We start from the raw sequence: 25,140 nt of genomic DNA, 5'->3' as shown, positions 1-25,140 counted from the left end.
TGCTGTCTTAGCATCCACACCATCAGAGCCTTTCTGAAAATTGCCCCATGGAAAGAATGCTAATACCAGACAGAGGGAACAGAGAATTGCTTGGTCCTGTTCAGGAAAGGATCTTTATAGCACTGGAAAGTCATATTGACAAGCACCTGATGTTAATGTGATGTGTTTTTTCTAGGTACTGCTTTCCATTTGGCCGTCCAGAAGGTGCTCTAAAAGCTACTCTCTCACTGCTGGAAAGGGTAAGCATAAGAATAACAAAGAGTTGTTGAAATTACCTGCATTCATGTGTCTTTCCATCCAGAAGAGCTTAAAGAACTACTGTTTTATGTGTAATTAGTGGTAGTTAATATTGGAATATTAACTGGGGCTGTTGATTACTCCTGCTTCAGCCTGGAGGCCAGGCGCAGCCTGGCACAAACAGCAGCACAGCCTATCTGTGTGTCGATAGTTACGGGCCAGCTACCTCGCTGACAAGCGTTGGCACTGCAGACCCTTCCTAAAGTGATACCTTGCTGCTAACCTGCAGCACAGCCGAACCTGGACGCAAACCCAAGTCATCAGCAGAGCCTGGGAATGGCATAACTTTACCCAGCCCTGGGGAAGTTGCAGGAGGTCTTAGTGTCTTGCCCTAAGGAACAGGAAGCACAGATTTTGGGGCATGCCATAGGGCATGGATAGAGACAGAGAACACTAGGGAAGGGGTAGGTCCCACGTCTCAGGCTGGCCAAGGTGACCCTGTTGTGAATCCTGCCTATTGCATGCTTACCCCGAGAGCCATGCAGCGCTAGAGTAGGAATGGATGTGTTTGTTGGGCTTGGAGAAAAAAAAACGGTTATGTGCGCCTGATGCCACAACAAATCAGATTTTCTTGTGTCAAGGTCCTGATGAAAGACATAGTTACTCCAGTCCCTCAAGAGGAGGTAAAAACAGTCATCCGTAAATGCTTGGAGCAGGCAGCTCTAGTCAATTATACTCGACTATCAGAGTATGCCAAAATTGAAGGTAAGGCTCTTTCTTTGTGAAATTACAGTTTTGTTATATTTCTAGGTGGCAACTGTGGCTGGGAGCTATTTGAGAGAAATTCATTTACTATTTATTCACTTGTCAATAAAATTGATGTGATTATGAATCATTTTTGTAGTGTTGGCTTTTGAAGCAGTAAAGAGTGGAAGCTATGTAAAATGTTTCTTTTTCTGGAAAAGAGAGAGGAAACAGTTAAAAAGAACTGTAGCTTTTCTTTTTTTTTTCTCTCTCTTTTTTTTTTTTTTCTTTGATCGTTAGTGCATTTGGCCAGTGGTGTAGTATTCAGACTCATGTCGTGGTTTTAAAAAACAAATTGAGAAATACTTGGGATGTCATCTTTGCAGCTGAAGGTATAGTGCAGCTAATTGCTTGTGACAGTGGAGTTCAGGAAACAAATGAAAAATAAGAAGCTGAAAAACTGTTTAATCTATGCTTAATCATTTGTAACCAATTTAAAATGTCTTTTTCTGGGAGTGTTTCATTGTCTTTGCACTTTGCATAGCAGGCATTGATCAGTCGGTCCCATACTTGCATCAGATTTCTTTCTTGTCACTCTAAATCCGGCACAGCTGATATTATTGACCTTTTAAGTTATGGGAGAATAATAACCAGTGACCAGAGACACATGTAGCCATCAAAAAGACATTTTAAAGCTTGCTGGAGGATACGTGTTAGCTGAAGCTCTCTGATCCAGTAGCTCTTTACATGTTGATCAGTTTATGTTGCTACCTTGTGGGCTGCTGTTCCCAACTGGAAACTCCTACCCAACTGTATCCAAGTTTGCAATTGCTTAAACCCGTATGTTCCAGATGAATGGTATGTTCTGCTCCAGAGTTTGGGTTTCTGTCATGTGTGATGTGAAGCTTTCCTACAGCTGAGATTATCATTGTATGCCTCTAGGACAATATTGAGAGGAGAAAAAAAAACTGCTCCCTCTGATCTTTTCTTAGTTCTTGTTTACATGAAAAATTGGGTTGTTATATGACAAATTGTCCAGGTTCTGTACATGACATGTCCTCTCTTTTTCCATTTTTTTCTGTCTAACGATGCAAATTGTGTACCAGTGGTAATGAATTCATTGTTATGCATCCAGTGAGAAACACTTAAGAATTGGGCACTAAAAGGATGTTTATCAACTCTTGACTTGGTAATGAGTGACAAAAATAGAGAAGGAACGAAGGTTTCATAAGCACTGTATTATCAGGCAATTTATCGAAGTACTCAACTTCACAGGATATTTTAATTGGTGTATTCTGTAAAATGCAATGTTTAAATATACTTGACAAGGCTGGAGAAGGACTGAGAATCAAAAGCAGCTTTTCTGTGATGGATGCTTCTACCCAGTGCTGGCTCCCTTAGGTTCTCTGTGTAAATATCACTAACTCGTTGGTAAGATTTGCTCTCTTCTTTCAGATAAATCTATGCAAAAACAAACTTTATGATCTGTAAGTAAAAATGCATTCATTTCCAAAGTAGAACAGTTAGTGTGTACTTTTCCTTTTGTGCCTCAATTCTTCTTGGTTGTGTTAATTATCTGCCCTCTTTTTGCACTGTGACTTGTAGGTCTGGGAATACTTTGAAGCAACAAACTTTTTTTCCAGCTACCTTTTCAGAGAAATAGTTCATTCCACACTACCTGCTCTCTTCTGCTTTTCTCCTCCTTTATCCGTGATTGGCCACAGCCACTTTTTTATCCTATCTCTGTAAAAGTGGTTGTAACACCAATTTCGAAGCATGCTGGGCTTGTTAGTTCAAACAACCCAACATCCGCCAGCTGCATGCATCAGGTTTTCTCTCATGAGCATAGTCCACTACGTGTTCAAATAGCTCCTTGGAAGAGCAAAGGACAAATTTGCCTTGGCGAGGTGCATCTCTGCGTGCCGTGCATGGTTTTGAAATCCTGCTCTCAAACGCTGACATCTGAATAGCCACGTTTAAAAGAGTTTTCTCAGAGATGCAAAACAAAATCAGTGGCGGCAGTGCTTGCGGCTATGTTTATGAAGAAATACCTGCGAGAGCCTTAGATACTGAAGGCTGAAATCCTTAGTATCTTGGAGCCTTAAACTAATGAAAATCTATTTTCCTCTATTCATGACGTTTTGACCATATTCTTGCAAACAGTTCCGAACAAACCTCTAGAGTCATGGTCACAACCTCTCTTGTGACTCATGGGCATGCTGAATGGTTAATCCAGTAGACCTCCGATTTGAACCCTCCTTTCCCCCCCCCCCCTTTTTTTTTTCCTTTTATCCTGTGTGTATCCCAAAATACTCTACGGCTATTTTCCTTTTAACCTAATATAAAGTTTTCCTCTGACCTATAACCTATAACCTCTTTACCTCTGACCTAAGCCTCTTGCATGCCCAAATCCTCTTTTATAGGGAAAAAGAGAGAAATGTATGAGCATCCTGTCTTCTGCTTGGCCTCTCAAGTGATGGATTTAACCATTCGTGAGTACCTACCACCCTCCTCTCCATGCTGTCCTCACTCTTTCTGTTCTCATTACCTCAAGAAAGTCCAGATCCAAACCAACTCACTCTCCTTGCTTCAAGTCTTTTAGCATTGGCTTGTCTGTTGCTTCTGTCTGTGAAACCCAGTGTGAGAAGTCCAGTCACTTTTTATCAGCCTAAAACAGGTTAGACAATTTAGCCATTTGTTTGTGATAAACTCAGACTGTCTGTAAGTTTTTTCAGTTACTCTTTATGTCTGTGACCTGAATGCATTTTTACTTTGCTTCCGTGTAACCCCAATTTGTAAAGTGCTTGTCACTGGTACACAATCAAAGGGCAGCAGCTACACCGGGGAGAAACGAGCTAGCGGTCAGATAAAGGACGTGGGGAAAAGCCGTCCCTTCTCCTGCGTACACGATCTGTAACCAATCCTGTGTATAAGACCCTGTGAGGCTGTCCTTCCTCTGTACATCAGATCTTACATGTCTCCTGTCCGTTCTCTCGAGCGGAAGCGCTGTACTTGCTCTCCTCCTGGATTTTTTGGTTTGCTCCTCTCCGCCGAGCTCCGGAGGGGACACACGAGCCCAGGTGCCGCTTGGGGAGCCCCTGCACGTTCGCAGAGCTCGCGCTCTCCGATTTTCTATTTGTGCAGCACTTTCTTTCACCTCTTTGAAAGGAGCTTCTTTTGGTAACACCATGCTGCTGGGCGGGGGGGCGAGACGGGGCAACTTTTCTTCTTTTCAAATGTCATATATCACGCATAACTGGGGGGCTGTGCGGTCCACTTGCTCATTAATCCTGCCTATCTGTTCTTGTTTCTCTCTTTTCTCTCCTTGTCGCTTTCTCTCTTTCATATAGAGAATCAAAAGGATGCAGGTGAACTATTGTATATGCATTATAAATTACTAGGACTGTTGAGTTATATTTATTTTGTTTATTATTTTTTTTCATAGCTCCTTAAGATATGTACTCCTTCAGGCTGAAAATGGAGATGCATTGATACTTAAGGAGTTAATTTGTGCTGTCTACGTAACCTCTTTTGCCTCCTTCCTTAGAATAGAGTGTAGATTAGAAATACCTCATAGAAATCGAGTGTCTTCTTAAGAGACAGTTTTAATGGAGAACCTGGCCTTTGTAAAGAGAAAGTTTCTTGTTTTCCAAAAGAACTGCAGCTCATTTTTGGCACAGAAATGTTGGTGATCTGGCCATTAATTTAACACACCCAACAAGCACATTAATGACGAAACTAACGTTCATTTTTGTTTTTCATATCTTCTGTTTTATGCCCTATTGGGAGGACTGGTTTTTTATTTTTTTATTTTGTTTTTCAATTTTTTTCGTTAATGTGTGACAAACAATCCGGTCAGACAGAAGTCGTGTTTGTCTCTCGTTTATAACCTGTGGTGACATGTGATGAGGCAAAGGTTCAGCGCAGACCAAAATGCCCGAAGTGCCTGTCTCTTCAGAAGGGGTTTTGGAGGTCTGCAGCCCCCTGTTCTCGTTTCTGTTGTACACCAGAGTCCTGGTTTGAAAGTCCTTGAAACCTGAACTGTTCATCTCTTTTTGTGAGTAGATTGTTATGTTTTGTGGAAAAAAAAATAATAACAGGATTCGGTTGATTTCAGCTGTTTGCAAAGGGAAATTGCTTTTATAAAGCAGAAAAGGGACTGGGCTAGTTCTGCCCAGGCTTCCCCAGGCCTCCGCAGTTCACATTTGGCCCAGGATCTACAGCATGGCACTAAACCCAATTTTGACTAGCAATATTCAGGCAACAGAGATTAATTCTTCCCTACATCTGCGAGAGGTGCAGGTACACAAACTGCAAATATAACCATGGCAAGTGAGCTATTTCCGATGGCCACAGCGGGCTGTTGTGTGTTAAGCACAGCGCAAGCACTGGGCATCGCTCTTGCTGTCAAAGGCTTGTCACGTGTTGCAAGTTTGGGAATTCAGAAGGACCTTTCTTTGGCCCAGCTCGTTTAAAAATAAAACTGCTTCTTGATGCTCGGAGCGAGTGAGAGGACAAAGCGAGCTGCGACTGCCCTGCTTCATGCCCACAACTCTACCACTGTCTTAAATGAAAAATTTTCAGGCAAGGTCAGCAGGACTCAACTTGAAATCAGTTCCTCAGCTTAAGTGGAGTCAAAAGTGACTGGGTTTTGGCCTGACTTTTTATTTATTTTGCCAAAAGCAAGAATAAAAATAAGATACTGAAAACAACTTCTTAAACACACAAATGTCACCCCTCGTTCTCCTTTCCCCTGAAAAGTTTGTAGTCTCCTGCTTGTAGTCTCATAAAAATATGGACTTAAAATAGAATGCTAAACAGAACATTACAATAATTAAAGATTAATGGCTTGTTTTAATTATTAATCAGACAAAACTACTAACACTCACATTAATAATTGCAACCTTTTAATAAGGGTTTGAAGGCATATCTATATAAGTTGGGAGTCCATCCTTCCTTTAGAAAAGAATTTCCCTGTCCCTTATGCACAGGATTTGAGAAATGCACTGCACTGTGCTGGAGTGCAGTGGCATTAAGGGATCCCGTTCCCATGAACACGAATGCCACTTCGCTCTGCTGGAGTTGAGTACAGGCAGCTTTAGAGCTGGTGCCAGCCACAGTGATAGCTGTCAGTTCGGTCATTCCTGGTGCTTAGTGTAAGAGTTTTGGTCTTTAGGTTTTAGATTATATTTCATGTAGTGAAATGTAGTGAATTTGGTTTTGGCCTCTGTAAAAAAGAGGCTTCCTGTGGTCCCCCGAGCTGATGCATGAAGATGAGAAGTGAAGGAGATGTAGGGCTGGGGACAGCTGGTGCCTCGGTGCACGGGGCAAGGACCACCAGCAGGGCAGCTCTGCAGACAGAAAGCAGCTTGAGATAGACCCAGTGACGTCCCATTGCTCTGTCCCTAGGGGAAATCAGCTTGTTTTGGGCCATTGGGGGACCAAAAATGCAATTTTTCCTCATCCCCTGCCCAAGAAATAGCAGCACCGCTGGGTGTACCGTCCAACCCTGAGCTACCCATCCTGGCCAGGGCGGGTGCAGTTCCCAAGCCCTGGTGCCTGTCCCTTCCCACGTCAGGCTGGGGACCCGGGCACGCCGGCAGGAGAGGCACCGAGCACGGCGGCCTCGGCTGCGTCAGCCTTGGCTGGCATCGGCCGCGGAGCTTCTTGAGCAAGGCGCTCACCCCGGCAGGCGTGGAAAGCGTGCTGGGCTGGGGGAGCGGGTGCGGGAGAGGTCGGTGTCTGAGTGGAGCGATGCAGCAGGTTGCTGACAAGCAGTGGTATTTGTCAAGGCACTCGTACTGGCCCTTGTCACAGTCCCTGCGCTCACTTTACGTCACTCGCGTTGCCTATTTCTGGATCTCAGCCTGGGAAGCTCCGTGCACGTACCCGTAATCTTTACAGAGCGCACTGAAGCCATAGGGGCTCAGCTGCTTGTTTATTAACCCAACCTGAGACAAGAAGAGGTCCCCTGGGATTTATTAGCCCAGCCACCACTAGGGAATCACCCCCAGCATCTGTGATAAAGCACAGAGCTCATCAAGAAAATCAAATGATATTCCCCAAATAAATACGGATGCAAAATATATGATACCATCAGACTTTGAGGCAGGAACAGAGACTGAAGTCATTAATAAATCATATATTTAACCATGACTGTAACTCAGACGTAAATGCAACCCGTGTTTGTTTGCTTGCTGAACTGCTGCTTTACTTGTTTCGTTCCTTGAAGTGGCATTCGGTTGCATTTGACAAGGAGTCATTACGCAGCTTCCTAGATTTTCTGTTGTCCTTTAAAAGCCCGTGTTTAGGGCAGTGTTGAAGTTGTTACACGATGCTCTGCACTGTGGCATTATCCTTCTACAGAGCTCTTACCAAAGCAACTTGCTGCCTGAGGCATGACATATAATTCAGATGTGCAAAAATTCTTCGCGAGGCTAAATAACCGCCAGAAAGTCAGGAGATCAGTTTTCTTTGCAGAATATTGAATTTTTGAGAGCTGAAGTTGAGTCTCCTGAGTTGATAAAAAACCATTTCCGTGAATTTTTCTTAGTTTGAAGATAATGCATCTTGGTTTGGGAGAAAAAGTGTTATCCTCACTGAAGTCCCTTCCAGACACACATAAATCTCAAGCAGGCACCACAGCACCAGGCAGGACGGGGCGTGCTGCCCACAGCTCTCAGCATCACTCCCAGAGGAGTGCCTTTGCCCCAGCACCCCGTCCCTGTTTGAATTTTGAAGTTACGGAGGTGCTGCATCTCTTGCTGCTTCCTCCTCATCCTTCTCTGCTCATGGCTTTTCCCCAGGGCAGAAAACATTTGCACAAGTCAGGCCACTGCAGGAGCTGGATGTCAGCGAGGTCTGAAATCTGCTTTCTGCCGGGGTCCGCGTGGGCACCCCCCTCCTTAGCATGAGTATTTCTGTGGTTGGCGGTGCAGAGGCTGGGCTCGCATTTAGGGGTGATTTAGGGTCGCAGCACACAGAGGCACAATGGGGTGCAGATTTCCTTGGCTCTGGCACTGCTAGGAGGAGCTCTCTCTCTCGGACTCCCCAACATTGGAGCCAGCAGGACTGACATTCCTGTGGCGAGGCATTCCTGTCACTTGGCTGCCAGACGCAGGTGGGAGGAGACGTGCCACAACCCCTGCCCGCGCCGGGACCGTGGCGCAAACTGCTCGTCCAAGTGGTGAGCAGTAAAATATCCTTCCTAACCATTACATGCTGGGCTCAGGAGCCATCAGCGAGTAGCCAGATTGAATTCTTGCTTATGTTTTAAATGAGACTGAAAGTCATTAGGCCAATGCCCAAAAAGCTGGTGTTTTTGTCACTTGAGGCTGAGAGGTACGATTTCTGGGGACAAAGCCACCCTGGGTAAACATTGAACAAGGAGCAGGGCAACTCCAGAGATAAGCAAATAGATTTGTTTTTCTTGTTAGCGGAAAACAAAACAAAACAAACGAAAAAAGAAAGCCGGAAGCCAGTGGCTCAAATCTAAGAGTCTGAATTAAATCGTTACAGCTTAAAAGACTAAAAATGTGTGTGTGTGTGCGTGTGCGTGTGCACAGTTGTGCATTGTGTGTGTGTTTGTGTACGTGTGTACCTCTGTGTATGGAGAGAGGGAACAAACCTAACTCATACTCTTTAACTAAGGGTTTACTCGAATATTCTTTATTATACTCCGATAAGTGTTGTAATTCTGTGAGAATTAAAAGCAATCAGAAATCTACTTTGCACAAGCCAACCGATTTTTTTTTTTCCACTGGAAAATGCAATCAAAATGGCAAGGACTTTTGGCAATAGAATGTCCAGATAAATATGCCAGAATCCTTGCAAATGGCATTATTAAAAATAGTCACAATGCTGCTAAAAACTGTTATTAAATGTAATAGAAACTATTGTGTTAATATATGCACAGTATATAATTATTCTCTGAGTGTATGTAAAAGGAAAGGCTATTTTCTTTGAATTTTTCCTATGCTGATATTGTAAACTATATGACAGATGGGTCAAGTCCTGATTGCAGTATTCTAACATTTGGAATAGCAAGTAACATATTTGATAGAGCTGGCAAGTTTTTATATATGATTCAACCCAGAATATAAAAGCCACTAGAATTCCAAGTTGAAAATAATTAAATGAGCTGGAAACGATCAGGAACCACACATTTTTAAGTGACAGATTTTTTTACATGTTTAAATTGCACAAGAATATTTTATAGCTCCCTTTAACCAACAGTGACGTTTAATTCTAAAATGTGTAATTGATATTTGTAAAGCAATTAATTCATGTGGCTCGTTATTCTATTGCTAAATGTACCTAAGCACTGGAGCGCTGACTTAAAGTGATGGTTTTTAGTCACCTGCTCTGAATTCCGGAGTTTTAGCTGAATTACTCAAAGTCAGGTTTGTCACGTGGCTGCGTGAAAGGCAGTTCCATACTGGGGTTGAATTTTTAGCTTTCTGATTGCACGCAGCCATAGGATGTAAGAACCTACTGACTTCTAGAATATTTGTTGTTAAACGGTGTCATTCCCGTGTAATACTTCGAGTACCAACGAGCAAAAACCCAGCAGCTTATTCCATTTGTATTTGACCATTCCTGCTTATGTTCCTGTCAAAAGTTTTCATCTTTTTGTCACTGTTTATGACGTCCCTTGTCTCTTTACTTTTGGCGTCTCTCTCCGTCACGCACAAGCAGCCCGTCCATCCAAGCCTAAGCCACCGGCTGGGCCACCGTCATCTCCTCAAACGCAGACTAACATGATAAATCATATGCTCAAAGGCATGGCCAAACAGACGCCAAGTACTGTAATAGTCTTCCTTCCTTTTATTCAGTGCTTTCCTAGTCTAGCAGTTGCTTGTTTAGTATTAAGCAGTTGCTTGTTTAGCGTTAGGGAGCTAGTTCTCGTGTGCAGCTTTACGAAACACCTAGCGCGACGTGGTAGGTTTTTAGAGATTTAGAGGTAGCGTTTATTTCAAAATGTCCACATTTTTTTGTCTAGCAATGTCTGACATATGCAACATTTTCAAATATCAACGTCAGCACAAAATAACATTGTTGTTGCATAACATTTTGCATGAAAACTATAAATATGTATGAGCTTTACATGATGTTGGATGAAATGTTTGATAAGTATATCGTATACGTTTGATGTAACTGTCAGTGCTCCAGCTATCTTAGCAGAATATTCTGATGTATAGTAACTTAACCAGGGAAATATTTAAAATAAGAAGAAAAAAAATTAAGATTGACATCTGCTGGCTGCCAAAGTTGTATAAGCATCAATATTTTCTTTAAAGACAGCATCTCTGAGCAGTTGTTCTTATTAACACTTTTGTCTTTTAGTTGTATTTGAGAGCAGATCAGTGTTGCAAATGAGAATGGGTCTGATGCTGCTCTGATCAATGGAAAAGCTTCCCCCTGGCTTTGGAGGTGCAGAAGCAACCAGAGCTTACTGAAGGACACTCCTTTGGACTCTCTTTGCATAAGAGGAACAAGTTTCTTTTTGTTGTACCCAGCGAGGTGCTGGTTTTAATAGGAGAAGGAAGGACGAGTTAACCAGTATCAGTATTTGCCCAATAAAGTAGGATAAGGGGAACCTGGATTTCTTTTTGTTTCCAGTGATAGAAGAGACGAAAGGGAAACCTGAGAAGAAATCCCAGAGCCCCTGTCTGTGGTATCAATCAGGAAAAATGGAGAAAGAATTTGCCATGTTGCATCTCTCCGCTGAGCCAAGCACCCGCAATGCCAGATTTCAGCTGGCCTGGCTGCTCAGCTCCTCTGAAAACAGCACCATGTACTCTCACACAGCCACCTGAGTGTGGCCATTCCGAAAAGCATGCCTTTCCTTTTCATGGGAAATTCACTGCCTGTAGACGTACATTCAGAGAAAAGTAGGAGCAGGCATGCTGTTGAGGCGAAGAGCCGAGTCCTCAAACTTCAGCGAGCCTTCAGCAAGGCAGGGATTTCTGCCCCAGTACTCAGCGTGGGACCCAGCAGAGCAGAGTGGTGACATCTCTGTGCAACCCCAAGTTTCTGCTCCGTCAGAAAACAAAACCTAAGCACTAACAAAATGCTAATGCATGCAGGAGCCTGGAGCAAGGTGTGCAGCTGCCTTGCATCACAGCACAACCCAAGCTGCTGGACTTAGCTCTGGGCATCCCAAGGTGAATTGGGATGAAATCCTTGCTAGTAAAGGAGCTTTAATTCGTGCACGTCTTGCATTTTGCTTTGTTGAGCTCAAACAGTCTGTTGTATGCTGTATAATTGCAGCAGACTGATTTGGCTTTTGTGGTGGTTTTTTTTTTTTTTTTGGTACTTCACCTATTTGCAAAGTCTCCAGCTTTAATATCACGGAGAGACCAAAATACATGTAGGTGGAGAAGTATGAAGCAGCTGATGTAGCACCAAAGTGCTGTCCTTCCCCCTAGCTATGCTAGAGCCAGGTTTGGCACCCAGTCGTTAGCCAGAGGGACATGTCTGTAGTTCCAGGTGGTGACACACTGCAGCACAGGTGGATCCCCAGGGAGCAGGGCTGCTGCTCTGCTTCTCCACAGGGTGACCAAAGCAGGTGAGCCATGGGGTCAGGTCACAGGAGCCTCCTTGGTTGCACCTAGCCAGCTCTGTGGAAGCTGCCGTTCGATAAAAATGCATCTAGTTTGTTTTTTTCTCTGTTATTCCTGTTGAAATACTCTAAATGGCCCAGATTGTTCGCACCTCAGATGTTTAATATGCTAATAGTAATATGTTACCTGGAAGAATATGATTTGATTGTTTTGAAAAATCTTCAGAAAATGCTGCAAAATAACTCAATATAGCTAAACAGCAAGCTCCAGGATTTAAACTCCTTGGTTTGTTTGCGGGGTTTTTGCTGTAAAGTTGCATCTCTTTTCCCATATAAATCTTACGTATGAACACCTAGTGGGATTTACCACTTTCCACTCCCTCCAGCATGCGTAACTCCTTGACCTTTGTGAAGTTAAATCCTGGAGCAGGTCAGACCTGCCGTTTTTGCTTTCAGTAGCAGGTGAACATTTAAATTGCTCACGTTTGACAATTTAGTAAAAGTGCAGAGAGATTTGTTTAAATTGATCTTAAAAAAATGTTAAAATCGTACAGACGTGATTTGTAATGCATCATCTACGTTGAAGGACACATATTGTTCATACATTAGTGGCCAGATGCTGTCTTTAGGGAATGTAATGTTCCTATTTGAGCTAATAAAGTGCCACCACCTCACCATAAAGCAAAACAACTCTGACAGTATTGTGAGATTTGGAGCTGGAGCACTGTATTTTCATAGTATTATAACGAATGTGGCTTTCTGGTTTGCTCAGTACTAATTATATAAGCATTTAACATATGCATGAAAAGATCTTTAAAGCTGTAGAATATTATGGGATTTCTTAAACCTCTAAAATTACTTACTGTGCATCTAGCTTTTCACTCTGCCTGCCTTTTAACTCAAGTTCTTGTACTACAGAAAATGTAGGCCGGTTAGTCACACCAGCTAAAAAGTTAGAAGACACAATACGTCTGGCAGAATTGGTAATTGAAGTCCTCCAACAAAACGAAGAACACCATGCAGAGGTGAGCAGCGGCGCCCTGCGAGCTTGTGCCCCGCAGGTCTTGAGCAGGGTCTGGTCGGTTGCTGGTGGCTCTGTGTACTTATGGGATGTCTTCCAAACAGGTGCTGGGTTATCTTTTTAGAAGCCAATAATGGCGATAAAAGTGTTGGTGAAGGCATGGGACAGGTCAGGAAGACTGCTTTTCAGAGGGGAGGGAGGGCTAAAGGAGGAATGAATTAAATCCTGCTGTTGTCTACATCAGTCTGCAGCCTTTCATGCAGCGCCAGCAAGAGCCCAATATATTCACCACCAGCTACGTGCAAGACCAAGCCCGTCCACTTTTGAGAAAGGTCGTATTGCCCAAAATGTCCTGTGTTTGTACCTCCAGACAGCATTAGCGGCGGTCACTGTCAGCAGCAAACCGCTCCTGCTGTTGAGAGCTGTGGCAAGTGAAACCATCACAAAACAAAACAAGGATTTTTGGTCCCTTCCTGAGCATTCAGGTCGTTTCCAGGGGTTTCCCTTCGCCCCTGTGGTACATGATTAACTGCTGTTTTAGCTCGCTTGGTTTTCTGTTGGCCACTTCTGTCTTGGTTTATTGGGAATAACTTCAATTACTAGCTGTGGAGATCAGGACAAATTATTCTCTGTTACTAATTATTTGAGGTACCTAATGCCTGATAAACTACTCTTAACTCTTCAAAGCACTTTAATGGAAAGATTTATGCTTTAAAACACTGAAACTGTGTTAGAGTCAGGTATATTTCAGAAAATCCTGAGGCTCGATCCTGGAAACACTGATCCCGAGGCCGCTGGCAGTGCTGGGTGTAGCCCCGCTGTCAGCATGCCCGGACAGGGCTGCCCATGAGGACTTGCCCACTCGTGTAAGTGTTTGCAGGATTGAGCCCGGTGTTCTCTGTAAATCTGGTGCTCTTGGCTAAGTGTTGGAAAGTGAATCATTTCTAAAAATCAGAGTGAACAGTTATTGTTTATGACTGTAGGTATTGTAACACTCATGCGCTCTTTTCTCTTTTCCTTCCCATTTTTAGATATACTCACTATATTTTGCATTAAAAGCATTTGATAACTAATTTCACAATCACCTAAAAATCATTCCAGTGTATATTAAACTTGCAATATAACTTAACTTATTGATAATACACAACAATCCACAACACCCAACTAATGCCTGATTGCATATTTAAATTTCCTCCCTGTTTTTCTACTGTTCATTCAATCTTGGATGATCCTGGCAGGGGAAAGAGGTATGTGACTAAACTGAATGACACGAGTCACTCCTGTCATATTTCGTGCATGCCCTCTCAGTGCCATGTTTCCTCCTGGGATTTTACCTGGGTTGCCCTCGCTTCCGTAACTTTAACCGAGGAATGTAACAGCAACTCCCAGTCGGCTGCTTGTGGAGCTGGTAGCCTTACACAGGAGGGTCAATGTGGCGTAGCAGTCCAGTCCATGCATGTAGCAATGGGTATCTTTTACGAGCGCTGCAGTTACATCCCAACACAACCCTACCTGCCTGGAATCTCTCCTCAGCCTGTTGTTACCTCTGTTGTTTTGCATTCACCCGATCTATAGTACACTGTGGTGGAGATGGACTGAGTTCTACACAAGTGACTAGAATGGTAGTGTTCTTCCTATGGTTTTGTCTGTATGTGCCTTGTACTGGATATACAGTATTTATATGTAGAGAGAGAATATACGTGGTGAAGAGTGAAATAAACTTCATTTTTTTCGCAAAAGTGAGGAGGTGCCTGAGAGCACTGCGATAACTTGCCCAAGGATAACGATATTTTATTCCACTCATCACCAGCACAGGCTGTTTGTGCAACCAGCCTGGAAAGAGCTGATTTTAAAGTACAAGTAATTTTGAAAACAGTACCCTTCTGAAGCAGGCAGTTACAGGGCCCGTGGTGTTCAGCCAGCTGTGCTGCTCCTCACAAGGACAAACGTTCAAAGCCGTACTTCAGCATCTTCTGTGTCACAAGGCTGTGATTAGAGACAGAAGGTTAATGCCAACAAGGATAGGAGGCTTCCTGGTCCCTTGTTCCGAATGGTGACCTGGAAGGGTGAAATTCATCTCTGTCCAGAAGCCCCGGATGCTGTCAGAACGTTACTGAACTCCTGCCCCTAGGGTTTCTGTGGCACTTCAGCAGTGCTCAGGCAGTTGGCCAGCTCTCTGCACGCTTGGAATTGCACCCAAAGGAGCAGAGAGGCAAGAGGCTGGCGGATTTAGCACATCATTTTTATTATGCGTCATGGCCACATTATTCTGCTCCTGTGCGATGAGAATTGCTGAGGTACTGTCCTTTTTTTTTTTTTTTTCCAAATTATTCCAGGTGAGATTTTTTGTCTTCTTGTCCATTCGCCTGAGGGTGAGAAAGTTCAGCCTGCAAGGTGCAGCTCTTTGGTCTGCTTTGGATGTTCAGCAGAATTAAATGGCATCGGTTACTGAAGGAATGCCCTATTTTCTGAAAACCAACAGTTTTTGTGATTAAAACACATCCCTTTTTTCCCAACATGGCCATCCAGGCAGACACACAAATGGGAACCCAGAAACCAAAACTCAGAGCACGGAGTATGTTCAAAAAACATTAGAGCAGGAGCATTGTGCCTTGTCAGCTGGGTTTGCCTTACCCATCAGAAAGAAGCAAAGCAGCAGAGACAAAAATGCAGGAGAATCAGTGGTGCCTTGGTAGCTACTGTGTAGAGCAGGAGGTCTCTGCCGTGTGTCACCTCGCTCCTCAGATGTCTCCCAGCTCTGATTTCCTTCCCTTGGATGACTGATGGCACACGCCAGAGACCGTGGCCTTCGAGTCTTTTGGAACCCATGTTCTCTCTCTATGTATACGTATGTGTATATGTATATATGTATTTTAACTCCTTGAGGTCATACATATATACATGTGTATCCATGTGTAAAACATACACTAATAGGTGTGTTTGGCTAGAAAGAACACTTTGTTTTGCCTTTACATCGTGTTCTGAGTGAAGCAGGTAAGTAGATGGTAAATAAAGGAAATGTTACCATCTTGAAGGAGTTCCTCAAAGCGTGGTGTTATGCTCCACTGCAGGAAGGTCCTGTTCACTGAGAGTAGGGAGGAGGAGGTTGAGGAGTCTGGCATTAAGTTACAGACTTGTGGAGCTAAAATTTTACTTTTCCGGTAAAAGGGAAACTATGACTGGTTTGGGCATTTTTTTTTCCACAAATGATCGTATTCTTTTCTTCCTCATTCTTTTAAAATAGCATTTTTTTTTGCTTTTTCATGGAAGCAGGTTTTTATTGCAGGACTCTGCAGTGATTATGTTGGATTTGTTGCAGAAGATACTCTTTGGCCTCCCCTTTCCCATCTCCCCAAATACTGACTGCTGCTGGCCCTTTGTAGCGATCGCTTTTTGGGCACAGATGTGGGGAGGCAGCGTGGCAGGCTCTTGGCAGGCAGAGGAGCAGCCAGAGAACCACGTCTGTGCAAGGACAACCTCATCACCCTCCTTCAAAAGCATGGACAAGCGCTGCTAATTTTAAGAGGACCCTCAACAGCCACATTTCTCAGCGTCCACTCGTTTCCCACAAACATTTTTTGGGAGGATGTTTGGGCAGGCATCCGAAGCAGACCTGATTCTTGATGGTTTTGGTTCCTGCGTGATTTTGCAGAGACACCACACCTCTCGTCGCAGCACTCACAGGTGTCCATGGGCTGGGTTGGACACAGAAGGAAGCATTGAAGAGCATTGCCATGCCCTCAGCCCTGTCAGACTCCCTTGCGTTCGATTTTGGCTTTTTCTGAATAACAAACTCTCTGTCATAGCTGCGCCTGGGCTGTCCAGGTGTCCCAGGGGAGGCATTGCTGCAGCGATGCCTGACACTTTCCTCCATGTGTGTGGGGCTGGGGATGGTTTGCAGATGAAGGAGCCCAACTTACGCACCTCCTCCCCATGCCATGACCACATGGATGCTGTAACCTGCTGGCATTGCTACTCCGGGCAGAGCATGGCCCAGCCTGCCCTGGCACCCCTGCACCTCCATGGCTGGGCACTCCAAAGCTGTGCCTTCTTGGGGGTTATTTGGTTATTTTGGTGATTTTACATCTTGGATGTGCTCTGAATGCATAGTGCCCTGTGTCACATCCAACCTCTGCATGTCTCAACACCAGTTTATATCAACTCATGGAATAATAGCAGGGTAATGTCAGCCTGCTTTGCATTTTGGGGGAGCAAAGGAGTGGAAATAGTCCCAAAGTCCTCCTGCCAGCATCCCTCTCCATGGCCAGGAGAACCAAGAGCTGGCGTTGTTCTCTGCAGCCATGTAGAACAGGATTCGTCAAAGGCATCCTGCTTTGTCATCAGTGTCAGCAGGAAAACATCAGTGAATCAAAACTGAACCCTAAGAAAACTAAAGTCCATTTTGCTTATTCAAGTCTGCCAAAAGCTTCCTTCCAGGAGGCAAAAAATACCCCTCCCTGACCGGCAACTCCTCTTTGAACCAATTTCTTTATTCTTGGTCTTTTCTGTTCCATCTCTAGTCTTGTCCCTATGCTAGAGGTTTCATTCTCTTGCGGAGTGCTGGAAAGACATTTCTCAGATCCTTTAAGTCACTGAGTAATTTCCTCTCCCTTACAAATTACAGCACATGGTCCTAACGGCAGCACTTCTCACATTGCATGTGCCCAGCCAGAAGTGATTACTAAACACGCATGCATGCGTCGGGAACATTCACATCTGAGCCATGTACGATGTGAATGTCACGTCACAGGGCCCGGCCAGTGAATTTTAAGGACCCGTGTGCATGAGAATGAGTTACTTCACTGATATTTTTTGGCTTTCAAGATTAGATATATTTTTTTCCTGCCTCTGTGAAAATACAGGCTTGTCGTAGATTTTTTTTTATCTTGGCATGTTGATGATAGAGCTTTGTTTCCTGATAAGTAGCATTAATGAAGGTGGTAGTGTGTTTAGATGGATGTGTGTAGCTGACCATGTAAAATGAACAGTGCTCTAATAACTCTTACAGGTGATGCTTGAAACATTTCCAGATAAGAGTGTGAAAGATTTAGGACAGATTCTAATGTCTTAGGCTTCTAGTTTTTCAAGACAAATAGAAGTAGAGAATCCAAATAAAATTTAAACTGTTGAAAAACACAGCAGAAGACCCACAAGTAGTGAAGAAAGTCCCCGGTTTCTGTACTTCAGAATAATGATTAGTTGATCTTTCTGATAATTAGCATAACTAAAGACGAGTGAAGTCATTTATTGTAAATTGAACAGACAAAACCTTCTCTGCCATGTTACAACTGCCTGCCTTTACGGTGGAGCTCTGAATAGATCCTCTGCAAGAAACCTTTGTATGAAAACAGCAGTGCCTAATTCCCGTGATTAGCGCTGTACGTGCAGCCAGCACTTCAAAGCACTGTTCTCTTTACAATAAAGGTAGTTTCCAGGGGATGCACATTTTTTTAAGGTATGTGGCCTAGCATCTTTGACTGTGCTTTATTAGAACTAACATACTGCTCTGTTATCTTTTTCTACCAACCCTGAAGGCCTTTGCTTGGTGGTCAGACTTAATGGTCGAGCACGCGGAAACCTTCCTGTCACTGTTTGCAGTGGATATGGATGCTGCGTTAGAGGTGCAACCCCCAGACACATGGGACAGCTTTCCGCTCTTTCAGCTTCTAAACGATTTCCTCCGTAGTGACTGTATGTATTGTATTTTGATCGTTTCTTTTCAGTGGGCGGCTCAGGTTACTGCTAACACTTTCAGCCTCTCCGCACTGCACAGAGAACTGAGATGGGTAGAGATGCACAGTACAGACTCTTGTAGCATCGGCTTGATTTTGTTCCATTTCCACTAGAAAAAAAAAAAAAAGCAATTCTCTGATGCACACACAGACACCCCTTAAATCAAATGCCCCAGCCGAAGGTGAGAAGTTGAACTTTTATTTTGCTTCATCTTCTCAAGTCTCTTGGTAATGGCTGCCTGACAAGCAGGGAATTTTGTACCCTATCTCACTGTCATTAAATGTGTGTGTTGTTTTATATGTGTGTACTGCATTTATTTAGCATGGAGTAAACCAGTCCCTGCTTTAAAAGACTTTACTGAAGGGAGGAAAAGATTCAAATTAAAGTAAATGAGAGCAAGAGTAATTCAGAAGCCTAGTGCTTTGTGAAATAAGGCTCTTCTCCAAAGCACACATGGGCTCACACCTTCAAAACCCTTGGGGACTTGGCACTCCCCAGGGTGGTGTGACTGCTGCCGGGGAGCTGGTGGCTGAGCTGGCTCTGTCCTTCACTAACGTCCTCAGCCAAGGGCCCGACCAGCTTTCTGTCACCACATAAAAAAGCGGGACTCATCCTCCGAGGGCAATTTCCAGTGTCATGGTAGTGAGTAACTGAATAAGAAAACGATCCTCCTACCTGCCAAAGTCCTAATGTTTGCCATGCTGTATTTCTTACACCCATTTTATTCACAGGAAGTAATAATGTATTTGTAACCTGTAAGTTTGACATTAATGGAAAAGAAGATTCATTGTTTGTTTATTTGTTTTGATTAAGAAGCCATTCCTGTCTTTGTCATGAGCATCAGTGCCTGATGCCAGCTCCTGTTTTGTTCTCGGAGTTTCTTTCTGTGCGCTGACAAATTCATTGTGTAATGAAGTGCCACGCTGTGGTTTGTTACAGAGCTTTTAGTAACAGTAGTTTCTTACTATACTTTTATTTATCTATTCTAGATAATTTGTGCAATGGAAAATTCCACAAACACCTCCAAGACCTGTTTGCTCCACTTGTTGTTAGATATGTCGATCTGATGGAGTCCTCAATTGCACAGTCAATTCACAGGGGCTTTGAGCGGGAGTCATGGGAGCCAGTAAAGTAAGGAAACCTCCTTTGATACAATCGGAATTTGGGTGCAAATGGATCGAGATTCATGCAGAGATGATTAGCAAACGTTAGATTGGACGTGCAGAAAGTGCTTTATATTTTCTAGTTGAATGCTAAAAATAGGCCTGATCTCTTCAGGGTTTTCAAGTTAATGAAGGAAATGGTATTTGCTTTTTGAAATGCATTGCTGCCTCAGTTCAAACTGTGTGCCTTTGGACATGGAAGCGTGAAAATGTGAAAACCTTCTTAGCTGGCATGGCTTTTTGGATCCCATCCTAAAAGGCCTTCCCCGATGCTGCTTTTGAACTCAAACAGCTTCTTTTCAGAACAAAACCGTTGCTTTACTGCGTTCAGTCCAGCCCTGTAACCTGAGTGAGTCATTGATGTATTTATTCTTCCCCATACTCATTTTTTTCCACCCACCCCGTGGAAGGATAGCACATCGTCCCCATGGCTGGTGGCTGTGGGCTGTGTCCCCGGGCAGCCCAGAGGGGTCCCAGCCCTGACCGGCTCACGGAGATGCAGAAGGGACCAGCCCAGCGGGACATGGTGACCCAACAGGCCGCCAGCATGCAGAAACCTGAGTGAGACCTAGGGAAGGTGATTGAAACAGAATCAGGTATAGATGTGGAGGTCTAGGGGTTGGCCAGCGAGAAATAGGGAGTCTGAGAGAAACCCAAACTGAACCCAAGAGCTAGTGAATGGTGAAACCATGACATTTGCTTTAGATTGCTGTTGTTATTTGACAGGTTTTGAAGCACTGCTGAACCCTGCTGTGCTTGCTGTAAAAGCCCAAGTCGGTTCCTGTGAAGGAAAAGAACTGACTTTTCCTTCTAACAAAGGACTTAAAAGAGAAGGGTTGACTCTGTGCAAGCACCGTGAGCCTGACAGTGCCTCAGACCAGGGATTTTGACCGGATGACTTCTACAGAGACTATTTTCCCTGCATTTTTTCTTATTCTCTAAGCAAAGTTAAGTGGCACTGCACTCCAAGGTTGCTGTGTAAAAGAACGTGTGGTCTTTCAGGGCTTTTCACACCAAATATGTTCAATTTACAAGGAAAAGAGATTTGTTCAGCAGCCAGCCTCCCATATGCAACCTGGAATCTGATTACCCAGGTTTTTTCCTTTCTTTCTTGTGCATCCGCAGCATCCATGAGGATTCTGCCTGCCAAATCGCGGGCCTTTTCTTGACACCTGAGCATCCCCTCTGTTCTGAGTGGGGTTAAGTGGCTGGCGTTCAGGAGTCTCTCTCACTTTCCATTTGCTGTCTTTGGTCTGCAGGCTAACAGGATTAAAAATCCTAAAAAATCTTGTTTCAAATAAGCGATGTGACCCAGAAAACATAGAAGAAATAGATTCTTTCGAGTAGGAGAAATGCCATTTTTTACAGCCACTCCTTCAAGCAGAATTGCACTTCGAAGTTAGCATTAACTTGAGTTTCAGAGCTCTGCTTAGCAATGAATCTGTTTGTATTTCCTTGTTGTTATGAAACAGAGGCAGTGAACTCAGTGCAACTGCCTACCTCAGTCGGGCAGTCAATAATCAATTCATTCTGATTTATCTTTTTTCAGATCTGATATTATTTGTGGCATTCATTGACTTTCGTGGCATACTATAGATGTACATGAGTACTTGGCTGTGGTACTTGCCTGTAAAATGCCTTGTTTCTGGGTGATGCCAAAACCTATCATTTCAAGTTACTTTGATACTTGCCTACGTCTTTTCTTAGTTGATCTTGTAGTGTCTTTGCCCTTTGGGGAGCTTCAGTTGCAGAACACTTTGAGCATCACAGATTCAAGCGAAAGCCCGGGTGGGTTATGATTAGATGATTAGATGTCGTCAGACCCAGAATTTACAAAATTTGTTCCAGCAGGAAAGTGGTGCTTTTCACAAGAGCTTGTGGTCCATCTGTTGAAAAGATGCACTCTGGGTTTTTTTTTCACTAGTCGGTATTTTGTTCTTGTGTCTCGCACACAGAAGTGCGAGTTGCAAATGCTGGCTTCACTTGATCAGACCCAGCACAGGGAGGTACCGGCGAATGCACAGAGGGTGGCACATGCTGTGTGAAGGAGAAGAGGGAGTCGTTCATATGACGGTGTTGATGCACTTTCAGAACTAAATGTTAAGCGTCTTCATCTTTTTGCCTCCTGGGCAGACCCCTGCGATTCTTTGGCTGATCTACAGTGAACTTGCAGAAAAACTCAGGTCAGAGGCGTATTCGGTTTGATCTGCCCTCCTGTATCTACTTCCTTCTTCCCCTACATGTCCGACTGCAGCACAGTTGAGTTTTTAGGCCATTGATCCCAAATATCGTGGACCAACCAATTCCTATCCAAGTCACGGCCTTTCTGCAGGCTCTCCAGCAGAGCTTTTCTGGAACTGGACACCACTGCAGCATGTGGCTCCAGGGCTTTCCTCTGCTTTGAAGAAAGGCCCTCAGCTTGGCCCCGAAAAGGCAGATCGTCGTGGATGTCTGTTCCACTGAGCCTGCTGCTGTCCCACTGTGGATCATTACAGTCACTGCAAGAAGGAAGAAGTCTCATTATCTCCTGTAAAGCAGGAAATTATTCCACAGTACAGAGTCTTTTGAAAGGGTTTCTCTGCACTCATGCTTGCAATCAAGGCTGAAAATACGTAGCCCTCCATAACCTGACCAGATGGCAGTTTGCAAGCATGTATTTCTTCTATTTTCATTGCTAAATACTCTGCACCTTATGCTACGAGGAGTTAGGTATAGAAATCGGCAAACAGTGAGGGAGATACTGTTAAGTATTGAAAACATGGGGGAAAAAGCACCGAGGTAATGTGCTCATGAGGGCTCTGTAAGCTGCCTCTGCAGAGCTCTGAATTTGCAGGGGGTCCTTGCCCTATCGCTAGAGCAGCTGGTGTGCTCGCATGAATCCACGCCGAGAAGCGTGGAACACTTGTCCCTCGCACAGTCATCCAAGTACGTGAGGCTACAGAGCAGTCTGTTCTCTGTGAGTTGAGAGGTCTTGAAAAGTAGGGTTGTGCAATGGTGGTGTGTTGTGTTTTTTTTTTCATGCTAGCTTCTCAGAGAACGCTGATTTATCTCGCAGCCAGCAGACACGTACGTGTGGTGTGTGCGTCTCTCTGTGTGTGTCTGTGTGAAAGATCTTTCTGAGCAAATGCTAAAGCCGGTGCAGCGACAACCAGTTTCAATTGCTTGACTAGGAAGTTACTCACTGACCTATGGCTGTCTCCACCACACTGTAGTCCTGGCTTTAACATCGATTGATTGCTCACTAACCCTTTGCAAACTATTTATAAATGTATCATTCATTTAAGATGTAAGAAATTGAACAGTGTGATTATATTAACCACTTGAAGAGGTTGCACTGCTATAAAATGCCAGTGAAAAACGTTTCCCCTTACAAGAAGCACTGCTGTAGTGAACATGAGTATTTTTGTTACTATTCTGGGTGTCAGTCAGAGGAAGAACACAGATTTGACTGCCTACTTCACTATCAAGCTCTCTGCTTCCCATCGAGGGCTTTTGTGAAAAGATTTGCTCTCGAGCATTCGTTCAGCCTAGGCAGTAAGGTAGCGAGCATTTCTAGTGATGGAAGAGACAGGCGTCCTGCCTCTCCCATCAGTAAATCATCTCAGGGATCACGTAGGAACCAAGCACTTCAGTACAGACAAGGCTCTCGGTTAGCTCTGTCCTGAAACCGGAGAGACTCCCCAGTAAAAAACACGGTGATTTTTCTGCCCTCCTTCCCGTACTGGGGCAACTCTGACCAGTACCCACGGTACAGCGTGAGCATTGGATGTTGCCAGTCTGCTTGCACAGAGGATTTCGGTAGCAGGCAGTACAGGTGAGAGCACTTGCATCGCCAACAGACACAAATGGGTGGGGAATGAGAAGAAACCAAGAAACCAAGCAGTACAGCTCCAGAGCGTGCGTCTTTATCAAACGTATCAGGAGCCAGTCCCAAAGCTTCTTAATCAGACAGCCCTCATCTTGTTGATCAAATGCCCACATTCCCTGCCTGATGGCTGAGGTTATATTTAGCCGTCTATATTAAATAGGCACGGCTGGCTTTTAGAAACAGTTTCTCATCTTGGACCTGTAGTTTTTATGGTCTGAGCAACTGCAGGCTGGAACATTTGTTGGTAATATTAATCATTTTTTACAGGTCTCACTGCAACTGTTAGTCAGATAATTAGATCAGTTGAACCTGCAAAACTGTGCATGTCAATTCAGGAGAATATTTTTAAAATTAGTTACTGTATGTTAACATATTATACTCCATTATTTGCTGTTTTGTTTTCTTTTAAGAGTACTAACTTATTCTTTGCAACATATCCTTGCATCAGCAAAATAATGTGTTGTATAAAAGAAATATGTTTCCGTGTGAATATAGTATACTGTTTACTCTAGAAGTCATATTTTATTAATACAGTGTTTTTATTAATATAACACTGTCACTTCTTGAATTTTAATATTAAACCAAAGGTCCTCTGATTTATGTATTTACCATCTGGCTAAGTTATTTAAGTTGCTTTTCCTTATACATTTATATGTTGTCCACCTCTTGCTATTTCTTTATTTATTCCATATCAGTATTTAACCACATGCACTGCCATTTCTGAAGATTTAACACTCTCTCAATCACTGTGGAGTCTGTGTCTCATTCAGTAATCATATCATCTTAATAGGCAGACACCGTATGAATGGAAACAATGGATGGCTTTGTTACATTAGTAAATTCTCCTATCTCCTTGCTGCCTAACAAAGACAACAAGCAGATAAAGTGAAGTCAAATCTACTAAGAGGCATAGAAACAAAAGAAAACAAGAACATACATTTTTTTCACTAGAAAAAGTATATAGATTTTTTTTTCCCCACACATGGGATTTTATTCACGAAGAGAGAATGAGGTTCCAAGTCCCAGTCTATTCCCTAAGAGTTGCCACCATGACAAACAGCTCTTGTAGTGACGGAGTCCATATCTTCTATTGCATTAGGAAACATTCAGTATATCCAGCTCAATTCCACTACTTTGGATTTTTTATACATAAAACTTATAGTAAGAAATGCAGCTCAAAATATGACTCAAGAAAGCTGCTAAAATTTTAACATTCCTTGAAAGACAAAATGTGTAATTTGATAGTTCTCCAAGAGTCCTGATAAAGCTGCCTGTACAGCACCTTCTAATTGCATCCAGGGGAATGGGGGAGACCTTTTAAGGTGGCATCTTCTGGTACGGTCACCAGGACCAGGGAAGTTTGAAACGCTGAAGCTGAGTCCTTGCACATCAACAGAGAAGCTTCCAGGAACTTCAGCAGTACAGGATGAAGCTGAAATCCTGAAGTCTTGATTCTGTTTTTGCTAAGCCTAAATAATAATCCGGTAAAGATGGTGTTTTGAAAACTTCAAGCATGTGGTGTTGCTACACCGCACATTGTTTCAGGAGAAACAATATTTTGGATTAAATTAATACACTAGCCCATTTTTAAGAGATCTCTTTCTGCATAACAGTTGCATATCCGAAAATGTTTATTAACATCATGATGCACAAGTATACCTGCTTCATAAATTAATCTTTAAATATCTTAATCACTCCACGGCCCATTTCCAGCTAAGCAACATTCATATACCAGTCCTGGATTTACTAAATGCAACTCATTCACTGCACATATGTAGACCTGGGACACGTTTTGTCTTCATACAGAAAC

The 25,140-nt window shown here is 43.5% G+C and overlaps 1 protein-coding gene across 12 annotated transcripts in view; it reads left to right on the top strand.

Annotated features, from left to right (window-relative positions):
- CADPS (calcium dependent secretion activator) overlaps positions 1-25,140 on the top strand; it is a 203,115-nt gene that overhangs the window by 137,798 nt on the left and 40,177 nt on the right. For 3 of the 12 annotated variants that reach the window (XM_040569336.1, XM_040569339.1, XM_040569341.1), the window contains 6 exons: positions 176-239; positions 879-1,002; positions 12,464-12,570; positions 13,805-13,813; positions 18,101-18,257; positions 19,289-19,430. In XM_040569336.1, the coding sequence (XP_040425270.1) occupies positions 176-239; positions 879-1,002; positions 12,464-12,570; positions 13,805-13,813; positions 18,101-18,257; positions 19,289-19,430 (603 nt within the window). Of the gene's footprint in view, positions 1-175; positions 240-878; positions 1,003-3,404; positions 3,474-4,331; positions 4,350-12,463; positions 12,571-13,804; positions 13,814-18,100; positions 18,258-19,288; positions 19,431-25,140 lie in introns of all 12 variants that reach the window. The other 9 variants (XM_040569328.1, XM_040569330.1, XM_040569335.1 and 6 more) reach the window with 5 other exon arrangements.

The sequence above is a fragment of the Cygnus olor genome, chromosome 10 (assembly GCF_009769625.2).
Source record: "Cygnus olor isolate bCygOlo1 chromosome 10, bCygOlo1.pri.v2, whole genome shotgun sequence".
Taxonomy (NCBI): Eukaryota; Metazoa; Chordata; class Aves; order Anseriformes; family Anatidae; genus Cygnus; species Cygnus olor.
This window is presented reverse-complemented; position numbering and strand designations above follow the sequence as displayed.